At 50.9% G+C, this 24,513-nt stretch overlaps 2 protein-coding genes across 3 annotated transcripts; both read right to left on the bottom strand.

The window, feature by feature from the left end:
- Positions 1-275: 275 nt before the first annotated feature.
- On the bottom strand, positions 276-5,429 carry wnt16 (wingless-type MMTV integration site family, member 16). The gene is made up of 4 exons (XM_086202408.1): positions 5,229-5,429; positions 4,008-4,234; positions 1,729-2,018; positions 276-1,195 (listed from the first exon to the last, which is right to left on the bottom strand). The coding sequence occupies exons 1-4, from the start codon at positions 5,306-5,308 to the stop codon at positions 737-739; spliced, it is 1,056 nt and encodes a 351-aa protein (XP_086058534.1). The 5' UTR covers positions 5,309-5,429; the 3' UTR covers positions 276-736.
- A 707-nt stretch (positions 5,430-6,136) lies between these two features.
- cped1 (cadherin-like and PC-esterase domain containing 1) lies at positions 6,137-23,658 on the bottom strand. Of its 2 annotated transcripts, XR_015112411.1 has the most exons (22): positions 22,744-23,658; positions 20,116-20,281; positions 16,348-16,442; positions 16,192-16,249; positions 15,958-16,036; positions 15,654-15,801; positions 15,401-15,522; positions 14,902-14,974; positions 14,516-14,644; positions 14,151-14,258; positions 13,919-14,028; positions 13,774-13,841; positions 13,461-13,647; positions 13,216-13,384; positions 9,557-9,656; positions 9,343-9,479; positions 9,058-9,278; positions 8,884-8,985; positions 8,639-8,726; positions 8,406-8,552; positions 7,330-8,315; positions 6,137-7,205 (listed from the first exon to the last, which is right to left on the bottom strand). XR_015112411.1 is itself a non-coding variant. In XM_086201555.1 (21 exons), exons 1-21 carry the CDS (start codon positions 22,990-22,992, stop codon positions 8,112-8,114), a joined length of 2,760 nt encoding a protein of 919 aa, XP_086057681.1. In that variant the 5' UTR covers positions 22,993-23,658; the 3' UTR covers positions 6,137-8,111. The 2 variants fall into 2 exon arrangements, 1 of the variants encoding a protein (XP_086057681.1); XM_086201555.1 differs by having other exon boundaries at positions 6,137-8,315.
- Positions 23,659-24,513: the final 855 nt, after the last annotated feature.

Consider the following 24,513-nt stretch of genomic DNA (forward strand, 5'->3'; position numbering starts at 1 on the left):
ATTGGTTGATTGATTGATTGATTGATTGATTGATTGATTGATTTATTGATTGATTGATTGAGTTCCCTCTCAGCTTTCCTCCTTGTGTCTTTAAAGGTTTTTGTTTTCTTTTAAATTAGCAGCTCAACTTCTCTTATCAGTCCTCACTTCCTGTGTAGGGCAGAAATATCAAAATAAAAGCTGATTGGAACAGCTGCATTTCTAATAAATACACAGTATTTTTAGTCTTAAATATATTTAATAGAAATACAGATACAGAGAAAAGTTTTGTTCTCATGAGTGTATTTGCCTCCAAGCAAGTGGCCGCTGGTTGTCTCAACGTCGGCTCGTCCATTATTACCATGACGACAAGGACAAGGGTCTCCGTAAGGACGTGTCTGGAAGACCTGAGAGACTCGTAGGACACACATCAGACTGTTTACGCAGAAATATGAAGAAGATGACACGTGTTTATCTGAACATATCTGATGTTTGTCAGCCCACATTTTTACTGATGAGTTCCCTGATGGCGCGACATGAACACACGTACCGCCACTGATGTGTGACCCGTGATTATGTTCACGTGTGACTCTTCAGGTGCCGCTCGTCAGGTGTGACTTGAGTCAATGTCCAGGTCGCTGGACCTGCTTCCATCCTGTGACTTGTGTTCACCTCCAGGTGTGGCCTGTGCTCAAGTCTTGTGCCTCGTGTCTATGTGCAGGTGTGACTCCTGGTCACCTCCAGGTGTGACTCATGGTTATTTACAGGTATGCATGTCATTCATGCTCTCGCAGCGCCTGCAGCGGACGTAGCAGCACCAGACAAACTTGCACTCGCAGCGCTGCACGTGTCGGACCACATGCGTGTTGTACCCGCGGCCGCAGCAGAGCAGGTTGCAGCCATCAGGGCCGGTGGACGTCCGGTTGCAGCGCCGCCCTCTGGTGCCGAAAACACCCCAGCGCCGGTCCTCCAGGCAGTAGTTGGGCGACTTGTTAAAGAAGATGAGTGTGTGTTTGTCAACGGGGAGGCGGCGCTGCTCCTTCCTCCTCGTCTTCCTCCTTGAGCCGTCCGACACCTGGATGCTGCGCTCGTACCGCTCCTTCAGGTACACGCCAACGCGGTCAAACGGCGCCATTGTCCTCCAACATGTCTTCACTGCACAAGATCCGGAGACACCATGACAGCGACAGTCAGTGGACATGGTCCTGTCAACAGCCTGAGAGACGCAGGGGAGGAAGAAGAGGAAGATTGATTGATTGGATGTTTGTTAAATCTGATGATAAAAAATATGAACACAGGTATGCAGTAAGTAAATACTTTCTGTCACTGGAGGAGGAGAGGCGTCACGTGAAGAAAGAGGAGCGTCACGTGAAGAAAGAGGAGCGTCACGTGAAGAAAGAGAAGCGTCACGTGAAGAAAGAGGAGCGTCACGTGAAGGAAGAGGAGCGTCACGTGAAGGAAGAGGAGCGTCACGTGAAGGAAGAGGAGCGTCACGTGAAGAAAGAGGAGCGTCACGTGAAGGAAGAGGAGCGTCACGTGAAGAAAGAGGAGCGTCACGTGAAGAAAGAGAAGCGTCACGTGAAGGAAGAGGAGCGTCACGTGAAGGAAGAGGAGCGTCACGTGAAGGAAGAGGAGCGTCACGTGAAGGAAGAGGAGCGTCACATGAAGGAAGAGGAGCGTCACGTGAAGAAAGAGAAGCGTCATGTGAAGGAGGAGAAGCGTCTTGTGGGGTCACTAGTATCAGCTGACCTGCCGTCCTGCCTCACTGTTGTGCAGGTTCATGGTCACTGGCGTATATCGCCTCTCGCCTGTTGACGTGTTTTTGCTCATGATGTCGATGAACTTGCGACTGAACCAGGTTCCGTACTGGATGTGGTCCGAGCAGCCGCCCCAGTGCCACCCCTCAGCCGGGGAGCCGATGCCCTGCAGGCGAGCGTCACAACCACACTCTGTCATGTTGCCCTGGCTGCAGGAGCGTGTGACGGCATGGACCAGCCCCGCCGCCATCACTGCGTAGATAAACGCTGTCTCTTTAGTTCCTGCAGGGCAGGAAGTCAGTCACAGGAAGGAGTTTTAGCATCAGTTCTGCACTTGCAGAGCTTTCACTCAGAGATAATCAGCACCAGTGCTTCAGCTGAATGTTTCAGCCTGGACGTCACGCCCACGTCAACTGAAATCGCTTCAATCACTGTGAGCTACCATGACTTCATCTCCACTCTCCGCAGTTTTCACTGCAACTAACTGAGATATTTTCATTGCTAAATCTGGGATTTTCCTTCAAAATAAAATTGGTAAGGATCCCCTGACAGAGCAATTTCATTCTTTGGCTTCTATTCTGGCGGGAGACAGGCCCTGAGCTTCTCCAGGTCACATGACTTCAACATTTTTCAGGAGTTCAAAGACCAAAGATTTCTCCGTCAGGCTGAAGATGCTGCTGAGCTCCGTGATATGAAAGCATTATTATGGTTGACTGACGGCCAGCAGATTAAAAACGCTTCACATGCTTTCATTTTCCTAACGAGAAACATGTGACGCCTTCAAGACGGAAACAAAACACACGTCAGCTCGAATTAACGCAGACCTCCACCAGCACCTGAACGCATCACCTGCCAGGGATTTACTTCACTACGTTAACAGTGAATCGGTACAATAGAGTACTCTGTACAATAGAGTGCTCGGTACAATAGAGTGCTCGGTACAATAGAGTGCTCGGTACAATAGAGTGCTCGGTACAATAGAGTACTCGGTACAATAGAGTGCTCGGTACAATAGAGTACTCGGTACAATAGAGTACTCTGTACAATAGAGTGCTCGGTACAATAGAGTGCTCGGTACAATAGAGTACTCGGTACAATAGAGTGCTCGGTACAATAGAGTGCTCGGTACAATAGAGTACTCGGTACAATAGAGTGCTCGGTACAATAGAGTACTCGGTACAATAGAGTACTCTGTACAATAGAGTGCTCGGTACAATAGAGTGCTCGGTACAATAGAGTACTCGGTACAATAGAGTGCTCGGTACAATAGAGTGCTCGGTACAATAGAGTACTCGGTACAATAGAGTGCTCGGTACAATAGAGTGCTCGGTACAATAGAGTGCTCGGTACAATAGAGTGCTCGGTACAATAGAGTGCTCGGTACAATAGAGTACTCGGTACAATAGAGTGCTCGGTACAATAGAGTACTCGGTACAATAGAGTGCTCGGTACAATAGAGTACTCGGTACAATAGAGTACTCGGTACAATAGAGTGCTCGGTACAATAGAGTGCTCGGTACAATAGAGTACTCGGTACAATAGAGTGCTCTGTACAATAGAGTGCTCGGTACAATAGAGTGCTCGGTACAATAGAGTACTCGGTACAATAGAGTGCTCGGTACAATAGAGTGCTCGGTACAATAGAGTGCTCGGTACAATAGAGTACTCGGTACAATAGAGTGCTCGGTACAATAGAGTGCTCGGTACAATAGAGTACTCGGTACAATAGAGTACTCGGTATAATGAGTATTATTACTGGAACTGCCCGCCTTCCTTCAGCTCTCCACTTCGATCCGCTACTGTGATCATTTTACTAACACATTATTATGACAGTTAAAAAAATGCTTTCAACTGTAAAACTGTGTTTCAGCGGTTTTTGATTCCAGATGAAGGAAACAGCATCAAACGCAAAGGAGAATCTTTCAGAGCTCTCCGATGACGTCATCAGCTGGCGTTCCTGGATTGTTCTGATTGAAGTTGACGGATGAAATTTGATTCCTTAAAAAAGAAAAATTATTTCTTAGTTTGTTGTTTTTATTTGTCAAAAGATTGACATAATAATCGACACCGGACTTCTTAGAAAGTGACTGTTTAAGAGCGGAGTGAGGATGATGATGATGAAGAGTTTCACAGCAAAGTTTTATCTAAAAGATGAAAAGAAAATCTCACACTGATGAACCGCTGATGAAAATGAATCAAATAATAATAATAACAATAATAATAATAATAATAATAATAATAACAGTAAGTCTGGGTGTGACGTCAACTCACCGCTGATCAGCTCGTGACCGAACACGGCCGGATGTCGTCCGGTGGAGCAGTTCCACCTCTCGTGGCGGAACTGGCTCTGACACTCGCCGATGGCCAGCCGGGCTCCGTCGCGGATGCTGGGCAGCAGGAACGGCCTCCTCCGGCACATCTCCCGCTGCCTGGGGCTGAGCGGCAGGCCGGAGCAGCCGAGCTCGTCCGGGGCTCCGGCCGGTGTCACCCCGAGCCACCTGCGCAGGAACCGCCGTTCAAAACCTCGTTCACAAAATCCCCTTTTTAAGAGCAAAGCGCGCTCTACGCCTCCCGCTGCCGGAGGGCAGATCGGTCGATCTCACGCTGCGGGTTCTTCAGGTTCATTTCAGGCATCTTTTTCTACCACATTTGTCGATAATCCTGTTTTTATTCTATCTCTATTTTTTTAATATATTCAAGTTTACTTTACTTTACTTGCTTACTCAACTTTTTAAGTTGATGTTGTTGATTCTGCTCGCGTGTCTGCAGTGACACGAAATAAACTAAATTAATGACTTGAAACGCTGAACTTCTGACCTTCGGGATACGTGTGTGTGTGTACCTGGTTCTTGTTACCTACTGGGGACTCTACCTGGGTATGAACAAACCTTATCAGGACCTCGAGTCCTCGTCGGGACCAGAGACGAACCCTTCCTGGTTGAGTGTGGATGGAGGTTAAACTCAGGTTGGGATGAGGACGAGACCAGAGTTAGACTAGGGCTGGACTAGGACTACACTTGGACTAGACCAGAGTTAGACTAGGGCTGGACTAGGACTACACTTGGACTAGACCAGAGTTAGATGGTCCACATAAATGAAAACCAGTGGAATGACCTAGTGAGAATAGCTGCACAAACCTGTGTGTGTGTGTGTGTGTGTGTGTGTGTGTGTGAGATCCTTAATGACCCAGGCAGTTTGTGCCTCCTCGATGACCTTTGAATTTCTCAGTCCAGTTCCGGCCCAAACACTCTGGTTCCTCTGCACCGGCCCGTCCCGTCCCGGCGCGAGCTGGTCTCGCTCTCTTGGTTCTGAAGTGGTTTCACTGATTTTCTGGATTTTCTCTGTCACCTGCACTTTGAGGAGCTTCAAACCTTCAGAGATCTGCGTCCTAACATCCAGGGTTTCTCGGATCTCGGTGAATTGGCTCCTGCTCGACGAGTAAAAGCGGGTTCTGAAATGTGAAGTTAAGTGAAGGGAGTTCTGCATACTCACATCCAGGAGCCGCGGCAGCAGAGCGGACACACGGACACCAGCAGCAGGGCCAGGCTGCTCACGCACCGGCTCCGCTCCATCGCTCCTCATCCACACGCCAGCAGCGCGGCGGCGGCGGCCTCCCGCCCCGGTGATGCTGGTCAAGATCCCGGAGGATTCTGCTAAGCCGCTGCAGGAGAGAGAGAAGAAGGGGGACCGGCAGGACCATCGGGAGCCCCGTAGGATCCTCATTGGCTCAGGTGCTGACGTCACAACTAAACGTCAGCTGGTTACTGGACATTTGGTCTTCAGTGGCATTCTCAGTGAAGAAGATTGAACCAAACTCCATTCAGATATTTGGCAAATTAACAGTCACATGTAGGTGCATTCAACATGGCAATCTGGACAGGGGTGCTCAACATGGGGTCCGGGGACCTCCAGGGGTGCTTGAAGGTTTTCACAGGTGAATTGAGACTCGCACACGTCTACAAAATCTGCCGTCACAGAAGATTTCGTAATTAGAAATGTTGTCACGTCAGCATTATTACATCCAGGTATTTTTACTTTAAACTCTCACATTGTTATGAGAATTCTTTCAACTTTGAGTCAAGATGACCTGTGAGTTCTACCTGCAGTTACAGATTACATCCTCGGAGAAGCCGGAAAAAGTAGCTCTCCACAAACTACAATAATGGCGGGGGCGTGGCAAATGGCGGGAGGATGAGAGGTTTTCTAATGCGGAATTCTATCCCTGCCTGGTGGGGGCGTGGCTACAGTGTCAACATCAGTGTCCACCACAAGGAGACGTTTCAAAAAAACCCTGAACCAAGAAACTCAAAATCACATGATTTCTAAAGGGAGTTTGATATTGTGATGGATGTTCACACCAAAGATTCATGATTAAAATTAAAACATTTAAGACAATCAATTTGTTGTTTTTATTTGTCAAAAGATTCATCACATTAACATGATAATTGACATAGGACTTCTTAAAAAAGAGAATGTTTTAAAATAGTTTAGATGAGTGAAGATGATGATGAAGAGCTTCACAGTAGAGTTTTATTGTTGTTTTCTAGGAAACATATTTATATTCACAAAGTACAGGCCTGAATAATCAGATTGGTATAAATATTCATGAACTTTTTCTAGCTTGTAAACAAGTTTAGAGACCAACAAGAATACACATCTGTAGAAAAATAGAACATATGAGCAAAGGTAAGACATTACATCATCTGAAGTCTTTGGCTTTGAAGTTCATCTCAGGTCATGAGTGAGGCGTAAACGTGAAATACAGTGAGGAGCAGAAGAGTGACTGTGACCGGACAAACAACAACAACAACAACAACAACAACAACAATAATGTCGATCAACATTAAAATCTGACGATAAGAAATTTATCTCTGATGAAAAAGCTTTGTGTCTTTGAACTCAGATCAGCACAACAGAGAAAAATAAATGTGCGTCACATCCCGCTCATGTGCGTCACATCCCGCTCATGTGCGTCACATCCCGCTCTTGTGCGTCACATCCCGCTCATGTGCGTCACATCCCGCTCATGTGCGTCACATCCCGCTCATGTGCGTCACATCCCGCTCTTGTGCGTCACATCCCGCTCTTGTGCGTCACATCCCGCTCATGTGCGTCACATCCCGCTCTTGTGCGTCACATCCCGCTCTTGTGCGTCACATCCCGCTCATGTGCGTCACATCCCGCTCATATGCGTCACATCCCGCTCTTGTGCGTCACATCCCGCTCTTGTGCGTCACATCCCGCTCATATGCGTCACATCCCGCTCTTGTGCGTCACATCCCGCTCTTGTGCGTCACATCCCGCTCATGTGCGTCACATCCCGCTCATGTGCGTCACATCCCGCTCTTGTGCGTCACATCCCGCTCTTGTGCGTCACATCCCGCTCATGTGCGTCACATCCCGCTCATGTGCGTCACATCCCGCTCTTGTGCGTCACATCCCGCTCATGTGTGCCATGTGTGTATCTGGCTGATATGAACCAGATAAAATGTACTTGATGAACTTTAAACTTAAACGAAGACACATTTGACAGCTGCTGTTGAAGAAAAATATAATTTTTCTGTCATAAATTTAAAATAAGATGTTTGTTTACCTGGTAATTGTTGCACTAATAACCCTTTAACACTGAAAAACGCCTGTCAACGCAGGTTTTTGGACCCTTGTTTGCTCGGCATCAGGGCTCATTCAAACTTCCCGGGTCTCAACTCCCCCTGTGAGGCTGCACGCCTGTGTTTTTCTCTCTCTACGTCATCGAGCTGACAACGTCATCATTTCACATAAACGTGCGCCGGAACACTGAGAGGTAAACAAATGACAACATGGACGTTGTTGAGTCGAACGTTAGCGTTGTCGTTGCGTGCATCGCAATGTTGTCTCTTTTGCAAAGCAGACAAACTCGACGCAGATGGAAAATGTCTGAGCGCCACTGCAGCGAAGGAGGATGGAGTTTTGGGCTCGACTGGAAGGGAGCAGAAGAAGCTACAGGTGAAGCCTGACAGGCGGCACAGAGACACAATCAGGATGCGACAGGAAGGTCGCCTGAAACCTGAGACGACGAGGGTCGCCTTTTTCACACTGCAGGCGAGCCGAGCCGCTAAACACCCGGGTCGCTTGGCGAGTCGGTTGACGCGGGTTGAAATGCTGAGTCGACCCTTTCAGAGTGCCGAAGAACCCGCGTTGACCCGCGTTTTTGGTGCAGTGTGAACGGAGCTCCAGGAACCAGCTGATAAGAGAGAACCTGGAAGAACAATCACATCTGTGTGGTAGCATCACTCTCCCCTCCAGATGAGTCCTCATGACCTTTCAGCATCTCCCTCTCTCTCTCCCTCTCTCTCTCTCACACACACACACACACACACACACACACACACACTTTCAGGTGGCTTTGGGACACAGGCGACTCAGCAGGATCTCAGAATAAACCTGGTTCACTGGTCCTCTCACATGATAGGTCAACGCTTTAGTGCCCGCCTCCTGGTCAGCCATGGCTGATTGGCTGACCAGGGCAGGTGGTGACCTGGTCCTACCCGTCCTGGATGTTGTATCATCGGAAAATGTGGATGATGACAATTTCTCAACCTGGAAAGCAAAGAAGAAGGAAAATCCAGTTCTGGTTCTCAGAAGCATCCAACTAACAAATGTAAGAACAAACATGCTTGGCGCCGTTACCTCGTGGAAGTGACAGGCGCAGCGGCCCTGCAGGAACTCCTTGTACCGACCCATTGTGATGCCAAACGTGTCAATGACTTCGTACCCATGATGCTTTGCAGTGGCAATGATGTTGCGGTTCTCTCGGTGCAGCTCCTGGATTTCTCTCTGAAACATGAGCAGAGATGGCGACAGAAGAGGTCAGAGTTCCTGAGCGTCAGCGGCAGGTGTGAAGGTTCTGAGCAGGAACGTACCAGCGAGAGTGAGTGGATCCCGTCAACCGGAAGATGGAAGCCCATCCCCAGGGACTTGACCACCACCTGGATGCCACTAAGAGACTCTCTGAGGAGGAAGTGAAGAGCTGTTGTCACAGTAACCACCAGCTGGACCTGTCTATCATCTCACCACGAGACGAGAGAAGGTCTCCGCCCACCAGGGCTGCCAATGAACCCTTTAAGCTTGTCTGAACCTAAATATCTGCAGGTAGAAAAACACTCACCTGGCCAGCATGTCTCTGACTGTCCTCAGGTGATTGGTGTTGAGCCACTGGACTCCTCCCACCACCAGCACAGTTAAATTAGAGTTCACCAGAGGTCGTGACCTTTTGGAAGGGAAACATCTCAGCTGAACTATCGTGAATAGACAAAATAACCTGCTGGGCTGTCGTCCTCACCGGTGCAGCAGCTGCTCCAGCGCCTCCCTGAACGTGGGTCTCTGGTTCTTCTCCAGCCAGAACTGAGGATAATAGGAGTAGCTGACCAGTGTCCCTCCGGCATTCAGGTTCCTGTAGACCAGCGTATCATGGGCCTTCCCCCAGTCCGCCAGACTGCCATTCACACGCTCCATCAGGAAGTACATCATCCCACGGTTTGTTGAGTCACCGATGAACAACACCTGAGGAGGAGACAAATGAGCCCAACGCCTGAGGGAGGGAGGGAAGGACAGAAGGTCACCTCACCCTCCTGCCTGCCATACAGTCCTGGAGCAAGGGGTGGTCCACGAGTGGGTGATAACAGCCATCTGGTTGCCAGGCAACCTCTCTCCAATCACAAGTCCTGTTGTCAGAGCAGCTGAGACATGGGACCACCCAGCGACCTGAGGTGGAGGTGAGATGAAGGTGAGATGGAGGTGAGACATTTCCATATGCTGACAGTGCACAGGTGGGGCCAGACCTGGTCCATGTCCTGAGCTGCAGGCCTTGAGTGTCTTCTGAGGCCTGAGAAAAGGCTCCAGACCACAGGAGCGACCCGGCAGAACCGGCAGACCACAGTCCTGGAACAGAGACAGGACAGGTGGTGGATGAGGTCATAGAGGTCATTGAAGGTCACCAGGGAAAACACAAGCCTGCCAGTCTTAAGCTTGTGACCTTGAAGTCATGTGACCCTGGTGTAGCTCCTCCCTAGGCTAACATTAGCTTAGCACTGCTAACTGTAGCATCCAGGCTTCCAGGATCATCAGAGGGTTCATTAGTGAAGATGATCTTGATGAACTGAACCTGGAAGATCATCAACTTTTGTTCACCAGAGCTGATTTACTGGTTCAATCACCACAATCACATGGAGCGATCCTATTGGCTGCTGGGGGAGGAACCAGGACATGACCACTTCCTGTTGTTGGAGGAACCAGGAGATGACCACTTCCTGTTGGTGGAGGAACCAGGACATGACCACTTCCTGTTGGTGGAGGAACCAGGACATGACCACCTCCTGTTGGTGGAGGAACCAGGAGATGACCACTTCCTGTTGATGGAGGAACCAGGAGATGACCACTTCCTGTTGATGGAGGAACCAGGAGATGACCACTTCCTGTTGGTGGAGGAACCAGGAGATGACCACTTCCTTTTGGACTACAAGCACAACTCATCCCTGACTTGCTCCAATCAATAATCATGAATATAAAAAACAAGAGGGGCGGCCCGGTGGAGCAGTGGTCCTCCCTGTGGCCCCCAGCAAGAAGGTTGTGGGTGGAGCAGTGGTCCTCCCTGTGGCCCCCAGCAAGAAGGTTGTGGGTGGAGCCCCGGCTGCAGCACGGGGTCTTTCTGGGTGAGTCTCCATGTTCTCCCTGTTCCTGCTGGGTTCTCTCTGGTACTCCAGCTTCCTCCACAGTCCAAAGACATCAAGAGGGACCAGGTTAATCCAGACTCTAAATTGACCGTAGGCGTGGCTGGGAGAGCCAATGGTTGTCTGTCTCTATGTGTTGGCCCTGCCATGGACTGGTGACCTGTCCAGGGGGAAGGCTGCTGGGATAGGCTCCACCCCCACCACCCTCAACAGGAGAAGAGGGAGAACATGGAGGGATGATGGATGGATGATGGATGGATGGATAATGGAGGGATGGATGATGGATGATGGAGGGATGGATGGATGATGGAGGGATGATGGAGGGATGGATGGATGATGGAGGGATGGATGGATGATGGAGGGATGATGGATGGATGGATGATGGAGGGATGGATGGATGATGGAGGGATGATGGATGGATGGATGATGGAGGGATGGATGGATGATGGAGGGATGATGGATGGATGGATGATGGAGGGATGGATGGATGATGGAGGGATGATGGATGGATGGATGATGGAGGGATGGATGGAGGGATGGATGATGGAGGGATGATGGATGATGGAGGGATGATGGATGGATGGATGATGGAGGGATGATGGATGGATGGATGATGGAGGGATGGATGGATGATGGAGGGATGATGGATGATGGAGGGATGATGGATGGATGGATGATGGAGGGATGGATGGAGGGATGGATGATGGAGGGATGGATGGATGATGGAGGGATGATGGATGATGAAGGGATGATGGATGGATGGATGATGGAGGGATGGATGGATGATGGAGGGATGGATGATGGAGGGATGATGGATAAAAACAGGAAGCAGAATTGTGCCCAGCTCAGTAAAGGCAGAGGTGATGTTTCCTGTAGGGTTGCCAGGACAACAAAACCTTTGTTGTCAAAGAAGAACTTCAAACGCTGATTATCAGCTTGGTTTCTTTCAAACTGAATCAAGCAGAAGAAGCCCATGATCAGGAAGTGCGTCTATCAGTCAGACTGATTCCTGGTTGTGTTTGTCACGTCTTCCTCCAACCTCACCCTTCAAACCAAAGCTTTCTTCTCCTCCTCTCCTCTGCTGTATCAGAGCGTGCCGGCCTCGGACGGTCACAGGTCAAACAAACCCAGCTCAGTGCTGAGGCCCCATGGGAGCCGCCACGTCTGGCCTCCACTTCAGAGTTGCCGCCGCCTCACACACACCCCCGAACCACGCACACACCCTCTGATCCAGCCAGACACACACTCGTCTTCTTCTTCTCTTGCTGCTGCCAGGTTTCAGCGCCACAGTGTCACATTCCTCACGCCGGCGCTGCAGCTCGCAACAAAGTGAGACAAGAAAACTTAACAGGGATTTTCTTGTTCATACCTGAGATCAGTGTAGATGCTCCGAGAGGTGGAGCGCTGCAATGGGATCAGCCGCCCACACACACACACACACACACACACACACACACACACACACACACACGGGTCGATGGTGGTCAGGTGACCCTGACACACCTGCTGGCGTTTTTACCCTTCAGACTAGATTAGAAAGGTTCCTCTGTGTAGCAGAAAAATGGGCGGAGCCTCATCATGTCTAATGATAGCGACTCTTTCACCAACATTCTACGATGGAGCTCCGCCCCTTTGCCACACAGAAAACATGTTATTATATTTGTTACCACACTTAAGTAGGGTCAGAGATGACCGCCGGCTCTTCTTGTCTCCATGGCAACATGATACACATGAAATGGAGTGCCAAGGTGACAGAAGACAGCAAGACGTAACCGATGGTTAACAACCGCTAGCGAATATCAAGTTAACGCTGCTAAATTGATGGATGAGACAGATAAGATGGAGGGTTACCGAGGCAACCAGCTGCTTCACGTGGAACTCAACATCAGACAAGTGAAAACAAACACGCGACATTTACAACTTGACTAAGACGGCGCCGCTGTTACACATATGCAGATTACATATTCATGCTTCATCCCCGTGACCGATGACACGCACGCCACACCAAGACGGTCCTATTGCACCTGCACATGACACGCATGTTCATCATTTCCTCCACATACTGTTGTGTGACATCCGTGTGATCCATCCGCAACACTCAAAAGACGGTAAATTACTGACAGAAGACGTGCGTGTGTTAACGAGGAGTCCACCATCAAACACGTGATGGTCAGGAGGATGAACGGCCATCGTGGCGGTATTTGGTCCGGTTCTGATTCCAGGCCAATGACCTACTTGCCTACGTCAGAGTCACTGTGGCGTGAACTTTTAAAGGGCCAGCGTCCTGGGTGATTCGTTGAGAAGGAGCATCTCACCATCTTCTTCAGAGTACAATAAGGTGGACTTGGCGCCACAAAAAGAAACAAGTTACACGCCAACAAACCCTCCCCCCGCTGAGCGCCAGGAACGGCGACCAACTACAAATGTGTTTTGCATCAGAACGCCAAGTCCACCCCGCCGTGGCAGCTTTCACTGACATCAGGACTGGACTTGACGGGCTGCCGTACGTTGTCACATCCTGGTATCCTGAGCAGCACTGAAGAGAACACGGGTTCTCACGGCGCCCCAGGGCCTCGGGCCCTGAGGGTCTCCTGAGGGTCCTTGCCTTTCTGTCAGGGAACTTTAAATCTGTCGCTCACACATGAAAACATTGTACCCCGATGTCTGGAATGTTTAGTGACGCAGGGTCAGAGCTCTTGAGGTTAAATGCTTTAAATAGTGCCAGGACAACATCACTTCCTAAGTCTCCATGACAACAGTCGGCGACCCACCTGAATGAAGCTGCAGGTCACATGGTCCCCAAACATGGGCAGGCTGGGCCGGCTCTCGCGGAACAGGTGCACCGTGTAGATTGTCATGACGACTGGCGCAGGCTCAGTGCCGTCCGTCACAAGGATGCTGATCCTGCTGTTGCCGAGGCCGACAGGGAGGTTCGCCATCCTGAAGACAGAAGAAACATCAAGCAGCTGTGGTGCAAGGTCAGAGGTCAGAGGTCAGAGGTCAGTCCCGGGCTCACCTGGGTCCCCTCTGCTCATCAAGGTGGACGCCGCAGGCTGAGCTGATGGGTTCTGGACGGATCCGGATCATCAGCGTATCAAAGGTCACCTCAGTATGGTAGTCCTTGACCTGTGGGCTGAAGGGCGGGGTCAGCGTGAGGGGCGGGTCTGTGTAGATCTGGCGTAGGCGGGGCTCCACACAAGCGCCTGCAAACAAAAGCCAGCCAGCCATACACAGAGAGGTCAGATTATTGCCCGTGATGTCATCTCACTTCCCTGAAGCTCGTTGCTGTGCTGTGAACGTGGCTTCAAGCTGACGGCGTCGCCTCTTACCTTGAGCTGCAGCGGCGTCCCGTAAAGATGTCGACTCCTGACGGGTCAAAGTCCCTGTGCGCTCAGGCCTGCAGGAAGCAGTCAGTCATTAAAATAAAACTGCTTGACTGTACTGAGAAACACGTAGTAGGAGGAGTCTCCTCACCTGGCGGCGGCCTTCCCCTGGAGCTCGTAGTAACAGCTGATGGCGAGCAGGAGGTCGGAGAGACTTGAAGCCGGGGAAGACGAGGAGGAAGATGAGACGCTGGGATACAGCTGACAGATGACAAACACCACAACATCATCAGACCTGATAATGACCACGTGATGTCACCTGGTTAATCAAACGCTGGCGGTGACTCCATGTGTTCTGCTGGTTTGTAGTGAAACTTCGTTACCAGGTGAAACGCCGCTGTTGCTGCCGCCATCTGTCGCTGAAACTGGAGCAGCAGAAGAAGATTGCCTTCTGACAAACAGACGCCGTTTATTCCTCTGCAGCCGCCGTTCTGACACAAGGTAGCCAGAGATGGGACGTTACATTTCCTTCCTCCAGCACCTGTGCTGCTCGTAGTTATTGTCGTTGATTGTAGTTTAGGATAGTGTATTATAGTTTTACTGTAGTTTATTGTACTTCCTGCTATTTATTGCTCTGTAGTTTTTCTGCTGCTGTGACCGGGACAACTTCCCCTCTGAGGGCAGAGAAAGGTTGATCTCATCTTATCTTATTCATAATCAAACTCCATGATGTCAGCATGAGTCCCACCTGCTCGCCGTCTGTCTGCGTCTCTGATGTCAACAGGAAGTGAAGTGTGTCCTCCAGGATCAGGTCTCTGGTGATCTGGACCTCAAACGGGCTGTCACTCATGGCAGGAAACTCTAGACCAGTTTCCACCTGTAGACAGACATACAGACAACCAATCAGAGGCCTGCTGACACATCTACGCTGTATGACATCATCACTCCTGATGGAAAGTTTAATCAAATGATTTCAGAAAAAGACACAAGAGACAAGGGGGCTATGATAGGAAGTATGAAGGCTTTTCAAAATAAAAGACCTATGTCAATGACCTGCAGACCCAGAGATGGTCATGATGTCAACGATGACAACACTTCTGTTACAGTAACATCCTCCATCTTTGTGGGACTCACCTGGACGACGGCGGGAGTGATGGAGCCGCTGAACTGCAAAGTGACGGTGAGCAGCTGGTAACACAACACACACCTAAGACACACACACACACACACACAGATTTGTGTAACAATCCTAATATGAACAATCGATCACAAACACAGACGGAACAACTTCCTGCTTCTGGGGTCTCGCATCTGTAAACATTCGCTAAAACATCCACGTTTGACTCGTTCGTCTCCAGGGTGCTGCTGCTGGTCACATGACTCAACATAATCATTAGATCGGTAGGGGAGGTGGGTGGTCTGTGGTAACGGGTTTTGATGAGTTCTGATCTGTTGCTTCCTCCTGCTGTCACATGACCTCGACTGAACCGCCATGAAAAGAAAGAAGCCAAAAGTATTCAGTCGTTGCAGCGACTGTCAACGTGACCTCCGTCTGGACGTTGAAATCAGAAAACACAACCTTTATTCAGTCATTGTTACAGACAGAGACGGACGTTTATTATTTGTTGTTTACCTGTTGACTGTCTGAGGCGTCTGATTGGCTGCCACCTGCAGCACTTGACCAATAACCTTCTTCATCTGCCCCAAAGCCTCATGGGAAGCTTCTGGTGAGAGCTGCTGCAGGAAGCTGCCGACCTGAGGAGGAGGAGACGCTTCACCAGCAGGAGGCGGCGACAACAAAACAACCACAATAGAAGCAGAGCGGCGAGGAGCGCGAAGGCAGCGGAATAATCGAGTTCTGTTTGCTGTGAAATGCTTCTGGTTACCTGAGCGCGTCGCGCCCTCGACACCTGACTGGTTGTCACCACAATGATGTCATGCAGGAAGGCAGTCAGTGGTTTCACTGAGGTTACAACTACATAAGCATTCACCCTGGCAACCAGACCTGGAGGCGGAGCACCAACTGGTGACCAACTGTTGGACAGAAACATGAACATTAATCACACACACACACACACACACACACACACACACACACACACACACACACACACACACACACACACACACACACACACGTTATTTATTTCCCTCAAAATTTCAGAATATGTTCTGGGTTTCCACACATACCCGTCTGCTGAGTCATGAGGAAATGGAAGCTTCTGATTGGTCGATCTGCAGGTGTGCGCCCTTGTGGGTTGATCACGCCCTGAAAGAGAGCGTTAGCTTGCTTATATTAGACCACCCAGACGTCTCCTGCCAGCTCCGCCCTTTTCAGGAGACAAACTCTCAACCTTTAACAAACTGCTGGATGACCCCCGCAATGATGTCACTGTGGTGATGTAACATATGCATACCACTCACCTAACAGGTGACAGAGACCGTCAGAGAACACTGCCATCAGGCCAGGCAACAGATTGACCTGTCTCACACACACACACACACACACACACACGTGTACATCAGGGGGCAGCACTTGTGCTGGTCTGTGATTGGCCAGATTGTACAGGTGAGTCTCACCCTCTGATGGCGCTGCAGGTGAGAGAATGAAACTCGCCGCAGACAACCTCTCTCAGCGCTGCCGAGACACAGCAGCAGGCTCCACCCACTTACCCCTGAAGCCATGCAAACACACAGGAAGTGAGAACACAAAGACGGATGGTGATTGGCTGAAAACTTGGACCTATGAAGGAAGAACAAAGTGGGTTTTCTACACAGGGTTCAGGGACCCTCCTGGGGTCGCTGGAGGTCGTCCAGGGTCACTGGTCGTCGCCGCTTTCTGCTTCTAAAATCACTTCTGATTCTCATTTTATGATCACAATTTTCTGGTTATTCATTTATGAAGATTTTCATTGTTTAAAAAATGTATAAATTCATGAGGAAAAACAGATTAAATGAGCAAGAAATAGAAGAGAAGCAATCATCAGGTGAGCGACAGAAAAGGAAAAAACGATTAAAAGATAAAACAACGAACTTGAATTCATCAGCAGAAGAAGAGCGACACACACCAGACCTCGGCGTACTCGCTTCTCTCCTTCCACTGCTCACGCTCAGAGCTTTGATTCCATCATTATTACCGCCATTCAAAGGCGCCATATTTGCAGCGCTCATGTTGTTTTGCATTTCTGACTGTGAAATAATTCAACGCAGTCATGGTGATGTGGGTGGGGCTTAATCTGTAGTCCTGTTATACAACTAACTGCTCAGATTTGATGCCATGTTTGCATCAAAATGTCTGAAGTCTGTGTGAACTTGAAAATAGGAAGTGGCGTGGAAATGACAAACGCCAGTTTAATTTTGGAAAAAACTTCAGCTGTTTTCACAGTGTTTCCATGGAAACAGCAGACCCAGGGGGCAGCGAGCCAAGATGAGGGAGCGCCTATGCCGTCTGACCAGATGTTGGACAGCAGGGGGCATCGTCGTGCCACCAAACCTGGACGCACCAGCTGACAGCAACATCATGTGACTCCTCTGAGGGAGCCTGCAGGGCAGCACCAGGGCCCACTGAGTCTGCTTGAGTCTTCTTCTTCTTTTTAAATGACATCACTGTCACTGACAAACAGGAAACACAAAGTTTCTGGTGCCAACTTCCTCTGGCAGCCATTTTTTCACAGAGAAATGAACTGACAGAGGAAAAAAGACACTGAGCAGGAAACCGACCACTCGAGAGACGAAGGACAAACAATAAACCGAATGATTGACGTTTCTGATTGTTTGCATTGAAGAGACATTTAGTGGAGGACCTCCTCAGGGCCCTGGACCAGACATTGAGGACCACTAGCTGGTCTGAATTGTTACTCTGTGGATGATGATGTCATGGCTATGACAGCAACAGCTGGATGACGGACCAGAGAACAAACAGGACACGTGGCACGCGCTCCTCGCCCGCCCCGCAGCAGGCAGCTGTCGGCGGTTTATGCAGGCTATAAAACCGCCACGCTCTCTTTCTTCTTCTGCTGCTCCAGCTGGGAGTAGCCCCTCCCCCATCTGTTTACCTGCTCTGGACCGTCAGATGCAGCTGTCAATCACTCAACAACAGAAGCTCCAAAGCTTACAGACCACACCAACACTCGACCCCGCACCTGCTCCTGGCGTCTCAGACACGACGGTGGCTCTCGCCATTAGAACTGAATCGTGATGTCACAGTTTTGCAGTTCAGCTTTTCAGCTGAAAACCCACGAGAACCTCTGCTGACGCTGCGCCACACTTCCTGTTTTAACATCCAGAAAACCAGCATTTCGGTCGTGTCGTGGTACGGTCGTGTCGTGGGACTGGCGTGTCGTGGGACTGGCGTGTTGTGGTACAGTCGTGACGTGGGACTGGCGAGTCGTGGGACTGGCGTGTCGTGGTACAGTCGTGACGTGGGACTGGCGAGTCGTGGTACGGTCGTGTCGTGGGACTGGCGCATCGTGGGACTGGCGTGTTGTGGTATAGTCGTGACGTGGGACTGGCGTGTCGTGGTACGGTCGTGACGTGGGACTGGCGAGTCGTGGGACTGGCGTGTCGTGGTACGGTCCTGTCGTGGGACTGGCGCGTCGTGGGACTGGCGCGTCGTGGGACTGGCGCATCGTGGGACTGGCGTGTTGTGGTATAGTCGTGACGTGGGACTGGCGTGTCGTGGTACGGTCGCGTCGTGGGACTGGCGAGTCGTGGTACGGTCGTGTCGTGGGACTGGCGAGTCGTGGTACGGTCGCGTCGTGGGACTGGCGTGTCGTGGTACGGTCGCGTCGTGGGACCGGCGCGTCGTGGGACTGGCGCGTCGTGGGACTGGCGTGTTGTGGTATAGTCGTGACGTGGGACTGGCGTGTCTTGGTACAGTAGTGACGTGGGACTGGCGTGTCGTGGTACGGTCGCGTCGTGTCGTGGTACAGTCGTGACGTGGGACTGGCGTGTCGTGGGACTGTCGTGTCGTGGGACTGGCGTGTCGTGGTACGGTCGCGTCGTGGGACTGGCGTGTCCTGGTACAGTCGTGACGTGGGACTGGCGCGTCGTGGGACTGGTGTGTCTTGGTACAGTAGTGACGTGGGACTGGCGTGTCGTGGTACGGTCGCGTCGTGTCGTGGTACAGTCGTGACGTGGGACTGGCGTGTCGTGGGACTGTCGTGTCGTGGGACTGGCGTGTCGTGGTACAGTCGTGACGTGGGACTGGCGTGTCGTGGGACTGGCGTGTCCTGGTACAGTCGTGACGTGGGACTGGCGTGTCGTGGTACGGTCGCGTGGTGGGACTGGCGAGTCGTGGTACGGTCGCGTCGTGGGACTGGCGTGTCGTGGGACTGGCGTGTCCTGGTACAGTCGTGACGTGGGACTGGCGTGTCGTGGTACGGTCGCGTGGTGGGACTGGCGAGTCGTGGTACAGTCGTGACGTGGGACTGGCGTGTCGTGGGACTGGCGTGTCGTGGTACTGTCGTGTCGTGGGACTGGCGCGTCGTGGTACAGTCGTGACGTGGGACTGGCGTGTCGTGGGACTGGTGTGTCATGGTACAGTCGTGATGTGGGACTGGCGTGTCGTGGTACGGTCGCGTCTTGGGACTGGCGTGTCGTGGTACGGTCGCGTCGTGGGACTGTCGTGTCGTGGGACTGGCGTGTCGTGGTACAGTCGTGACGTGGGACTGGCGTGACGTGGGACTGGCGTGTCGTGGGACTGGCGTGTCCTGGTACAGTCGTGACGTGGGACTGGCGTGTCGTGGTACGGTCGCGTGGTGGGACTGGCGAGTCGTGGTACGGTCGCGTCGTGGGACTGGCGTGTCATGGGACTGGCGTGTCCTGGTACAGTCGTGACGTAGGACTGGCGAGTCGTGGGACTGGCGTGTCGTGGTACGGTCGTGTCGTGGGACTGGCGCGTCGTGGGACTGGCGCATCGTGGGACTGGCGTGTTGTGGTATAGTCGTGACGTGGGACTGGCGTGTCGTGGTACTGTCGTGTCGTGGGACTGGCGCGTTGTGGTACAGCCGTGACGTGGGACTGGCGTGTCGTGGGACTGGCGTGTCGTGGGACTGGTGTGTCTTGGTACAGTCGTGACGTGGGACTGGCGTGTCGTGGTACGGTCGCGTCGTGGGACTGGCGTGTCGTGGTACGGTCGCGTCGTGGGACTGGCGCGTCGTGGGCCTGGTGTGTCGTGGTACGGTCGCGTCGTGGGACTGGCGTGTCGTGGTACGGTCGCGTCATGGGACTGGCGTGTCGTGGTACGGTCGCGTCGTGGGACTGGCGCGTCGTGGGCCTGGTGTGTCGTGGGACTGGCGCATCGTGGGACTGGTGTGTCATGGTACAGTCGTGACGTGGGACTGTTACCTTGAGGAGATCTCAGGAAGCTGCTGGTCTCTGCGTATCTCGACAGCTGAACCTCATAATCCATCTGCTGCAGAACCCGCCAGTACAGCTGAACCTCGGTATCGCTAAACTGGTGTTGACCCATCAGAACCACAGCTTGACGCCGCCGGTTCGACTTCTGAGTTGCCTGACAGGAAAACATATTTGCAACAAATTCGATGAAACACCAATGCTTCACACATATGACTGCAAACATACTCATGAAGGTAATATTACCTGTTTGGCTCAACTTTTCTAGAAATTAGTCCAAACCAATCAGAACCATAGGGTCCTGAAACACTCGGTTAGCTGTTGAACAAGAAGAGCGGCTAACTGAAACACGCTAAACAGCCTCTTCTCAGAGCAAACAAGCAGCAAGAGCGTCAATCACAGCTAATGCTACACAGCTGCTGGTCGTTAGCTTAGCCCTGTCTCCTGCCCTCCTCACTTCTGCCCTTTGTGCCAAGCTAAGTTAGCATTCATCTTATGTTTCTTAATTGTGTGAAGCTAAGCTAGCAGTTCATCCTGACTATATTAACTGTGATAAACTAGGCTAGCAGTGTGCTGCTGGGATATAATTATTATTTTGTATTTGAACTGCAGATGAAAATTCATCCTGAATATGTTTTGTAGTTTTAAACTTGAATGCTTCATGTTAGCAGGGTAGCTAACTGACTGCAGAGGAGCAGCTAACACAATAATAGCTTTTACTCGACATTTAAAACTATGTTTGTTTGTATGACATTAATGTGCCGTAGCAGAGATTCATGTATCAAGTTTATATTTCTGAAGCACAAAGTGGAGAGCATAAACTATCTCAAGTTTTAACTGTTCTTTAAACTTTTTATTTGAGTGAGCTGAGAGAAAACATGGTTGACACCACCCAAGAGTAAAGACACACCAGTGAAAACACACAGGAAGAACTTAATCACCTTGTTTCTTCCGCCATTGCTGTTTATTTGGATTTTGTGTGTGTGTGTGTGTGTGTGTGTGTGTGTGTGTGTGTGTGTGTGTGTGTGTGTGTGTTGGTATTCAGTTCACATCCAGTCTGTGATGTTGGCAGCATTTCTGTTTTTCTGTCCAGTCTGACTTAGGACTTTTATTCTTTCAAATGAACACAAGTCAGAGGACACACACACACACACACACACACACACACACACACACACACACACACACACACACACACGCACCCACGTAGAGTTTTTAACCTGTGAAGAGAGGAGATTTTTTTCACATTTATCAAACTAACATGAATTAGATTTTAAAGGTGCCTGACAACAGTTTAAAAAAACAACAATATTTCTAAAATGAAACTCAGAACTTGTAGAAAGGTGCAGAATGGGAGTCTGAATTTACCAGAAAAAATATTGTAGTGGTGAAATAATTATTACAAATGATTATTGGGTCCAGATGTTGCTAATATTTAGACTCCAAGCGGTTGAGGGTCTGTGAGGCAGCAGCACCAGCAGGCTGGTACCAGGTGTACCAGGTGTGTCCTGCCAGGAGCTCAGGAGCTGCCGGTGCTGATTCACCAGAGGAACGTCAGAGAAACCTGTCTGTCTTATTCCTGCTATTCCACCTCTGATCTCGTGTGGTTAGTTGAGTTAACCTGGTAACCAGGAGACGACTTTAGTGCAGCAGGAGCGAGGGAGACACCTGCTGGCCAGGAGGTGGAGGTGGTGAGCACTGCACCTTTAACTAAGTTGAAAGAATCAAATCTTCATTTTGCCTCTTTAGAGCTGGATTTTTGACCATAAGGTTGCCGGTTCGATCCCTTCCCTGGTATCTCCTGTCACCCTTGTTACTGCCGCTGAGGCGCTACTGTCAATCAGGAACCCGACTCATGCCTGGAACATTTCTACCATGAACATCAAGGACCCACAGACACTTAAAATACCCTGCATGTCTGCACCTGATTGGTCCACGCTGCTGTCAGTCATGGTGCAGGGCGGTACACTAACACTTGACCGCCCACTTTCTAAAAATACTGCAACAAAGACAGCAGGAGCTTTGACCTGGCAGCCTGATGCCTGCAGCGCACATTCAAAACTCCATGTAAAAAAGCCAAACGTCCATTTTAAGACAAACTGGCCGTGGGCCTCTCTGCTGGGACCATCTGCTCACAAACGACACTATTGATCACATCTTCATCGCGAATGTGATCAAGTTTAATAAGTTAACTTTGTCAGTTTGTATCAGAATGATTAAAAAAAAGTTCTTGGATACATCAGCAGTGAAAGTGAGAAAGTCTTGTGTCATCATGAGGGCGAACGATCAACCCTGACTCTAACCCCCAGTGTTTGATAGTGGAGGTTACTGAAAGCTCCTTCCTGTCCAGTGGGACACGCTCGTCTCAGTTTTAGGAGGTTTGAGACGTCCATGTTATTGTTTTGTTTGTTCAAAGTTGCTCGTGAGCTGAAGGGGGCTTGGGTTTGTTAAAGCTATTAAATAACAGAAAGTTGTGGGAGCTCTTCTGCTGCTGCTGGGATGGAGGCTCCACCAGGACCCACGGTTCCTCCACGGCAACAAGATGCATCAGGCCTGGAGCCTGGGGAGGCGGCTGTCTGCCTCGACCACTTCATGACCCTCATGAGGTGACACACTCACCTGTATTTGTAAAGTCTCCAAGTCCCGGATGAACCGCCGGGTCTCCTCCGTCAAAAGGTCTGGCGGCCGGCCCCCGCGGACACCGTGGGTGGCGTGTAGCCGTCCGGAGGGGAGCCGGTCTCGGTGGACCATCAGGGTCGGGTAGAAGACACACACGGCAGCGCCGAGCAGCAGCAGCAGCGGGCCGGAGCAGCAGCAGCGCCGGCGGAGGAGCAGCAGCATCCCGGCTGCTCCCAGGAGGCACCGCATGACGCGGAGGGTCGCTTCACATCCCCACGGGCTCCATCGTCACCTCACCGCCGCTGGTCCGCGTCCGTGCGGGGCGCCTTCATTCGACTCCTTCAGGAACTTTACAGCGAAGTTTGTGAGACTTAGTCGGTGGCGCGCGGTGGAGCGGAAAGGACGCGCAGACGCGTGGCGGAACAGAAGTTCGTCTCAGAGCCGCCGAACCGCATCTCCTCCGCTCGGCGGCGTCGCGAGGCTTTAAAGATGAACGTTTATGTCTCTCACACCGGCCAGCATCGCCCGAACCCGCCGGACTCCGCGACCATCCGGTTTCGCGTCCCTCGCGTTTATCTCCGCGCGCGGAAACAAACGCGTCGCGTCCGCGGAGGAAGCGTCAGAGTGGAACCGCAAACAGAACCGTACCGTTAGAAGCAGGTTTCCGTTACAAAACAAAACAACTGGTGGCAAAAAAGTTGGAGAAAACCGCCTGAGAAAAGTCAAGTGACGGAGGGGAGTTAAAAGCAGCCGAGAGTCCAGCAGGACGCCATCTGGATCCAATTAGACCAGCAGATCCCGTCTGAACCAGATCCACCAGACCGGACCCGCAGCCGCTCTCCTCCTCCAGTTATTTTCTCTTCAGCAACAGGAAGTTCCTCAGCTGAGGTTCGGACGGTGGAGCTGCTCGGTAGGAGGTCCCCCCCCCCCCCCCCCCCCCCACCGCCCGAGTTATTTCTGGAAAACACTCACACACACATTTGTAAGAAGTACTCGGTTCCTTTAAGTAGGACTGTGTAGTCGTACTGAGAGTCATCGTTGGATCTTGACTGACCCCAGGTCAGTTGGGCGGATGATGGTGTTTATCTGTTGGTGATTTTTCTTCATGGTGGAACCAAAAGTTAGGGTTCTTAAGGCCTGCTGCTCGGAGCTTTGACCTCTAGAGGTCGTCAGCTGCTTGAGGAGCAAAAGTGTTGAGTAAAGCTACAAAGTCCCTTAAAACACAAACACTCAGAGACAGGACCTCATCAGATCAGCTGATCCAGGTGTCTGGGCTCCCCATGTGGGTGGTGCTAGACAGACGGTGGCTGACAGCTCTGGAGGTCAAACTGAAGTCCTCTTAAACTCAGTTTACAATCCCATCACAAGTTTACATTTTTAAGATTTCTCCATCTTAATGTTCTCGACCTCAGACAATGAATTTAAGGACAATCTGCAACAACTAAACTGGCAGGTCAAAGGTCATTGGGTGGCTTTGACCTGATCTGGTGAAGAGTTGAAGAGTCACATGACGCACCGCCATGTATCCCTGGGCAGAGATGGCTCCTGCATTAGCCTGCTAGCATTAGCCTGCTAGAATTAGCCTGCTAGCATTAGAGAACACTGGATAAATGTCCTGTTAACACTTTTTATTCCAAACTGAGAATTAAACGTAGAATTACTGGCAAAGAACCTGGAGGGTGAAGGATCTCTGACTCTCCATCCCGTTACGGCGTTTGGATGCTTCCTGCCTCGTGGACCCGTCCACTCTGGACCGGCCCACTTTCAGTA

Source organism: Aulostomus chinensis, chromosome 4, assembly GCF_037954235.1.
Source record: "Aulostomus chinensis isolate RoL2024-O1b breed Wild chromosome 4, RoL_Achi_v1.0, whole genome shotgun sequence".
Taxonomy (NCBI): domain Eukaryota; kingdom Metazoa; phylum Chordata; class Actinopteri; order Syngnathiformes; family Aulostomidae; genus Aulostomus; species Aulostomus chinensis.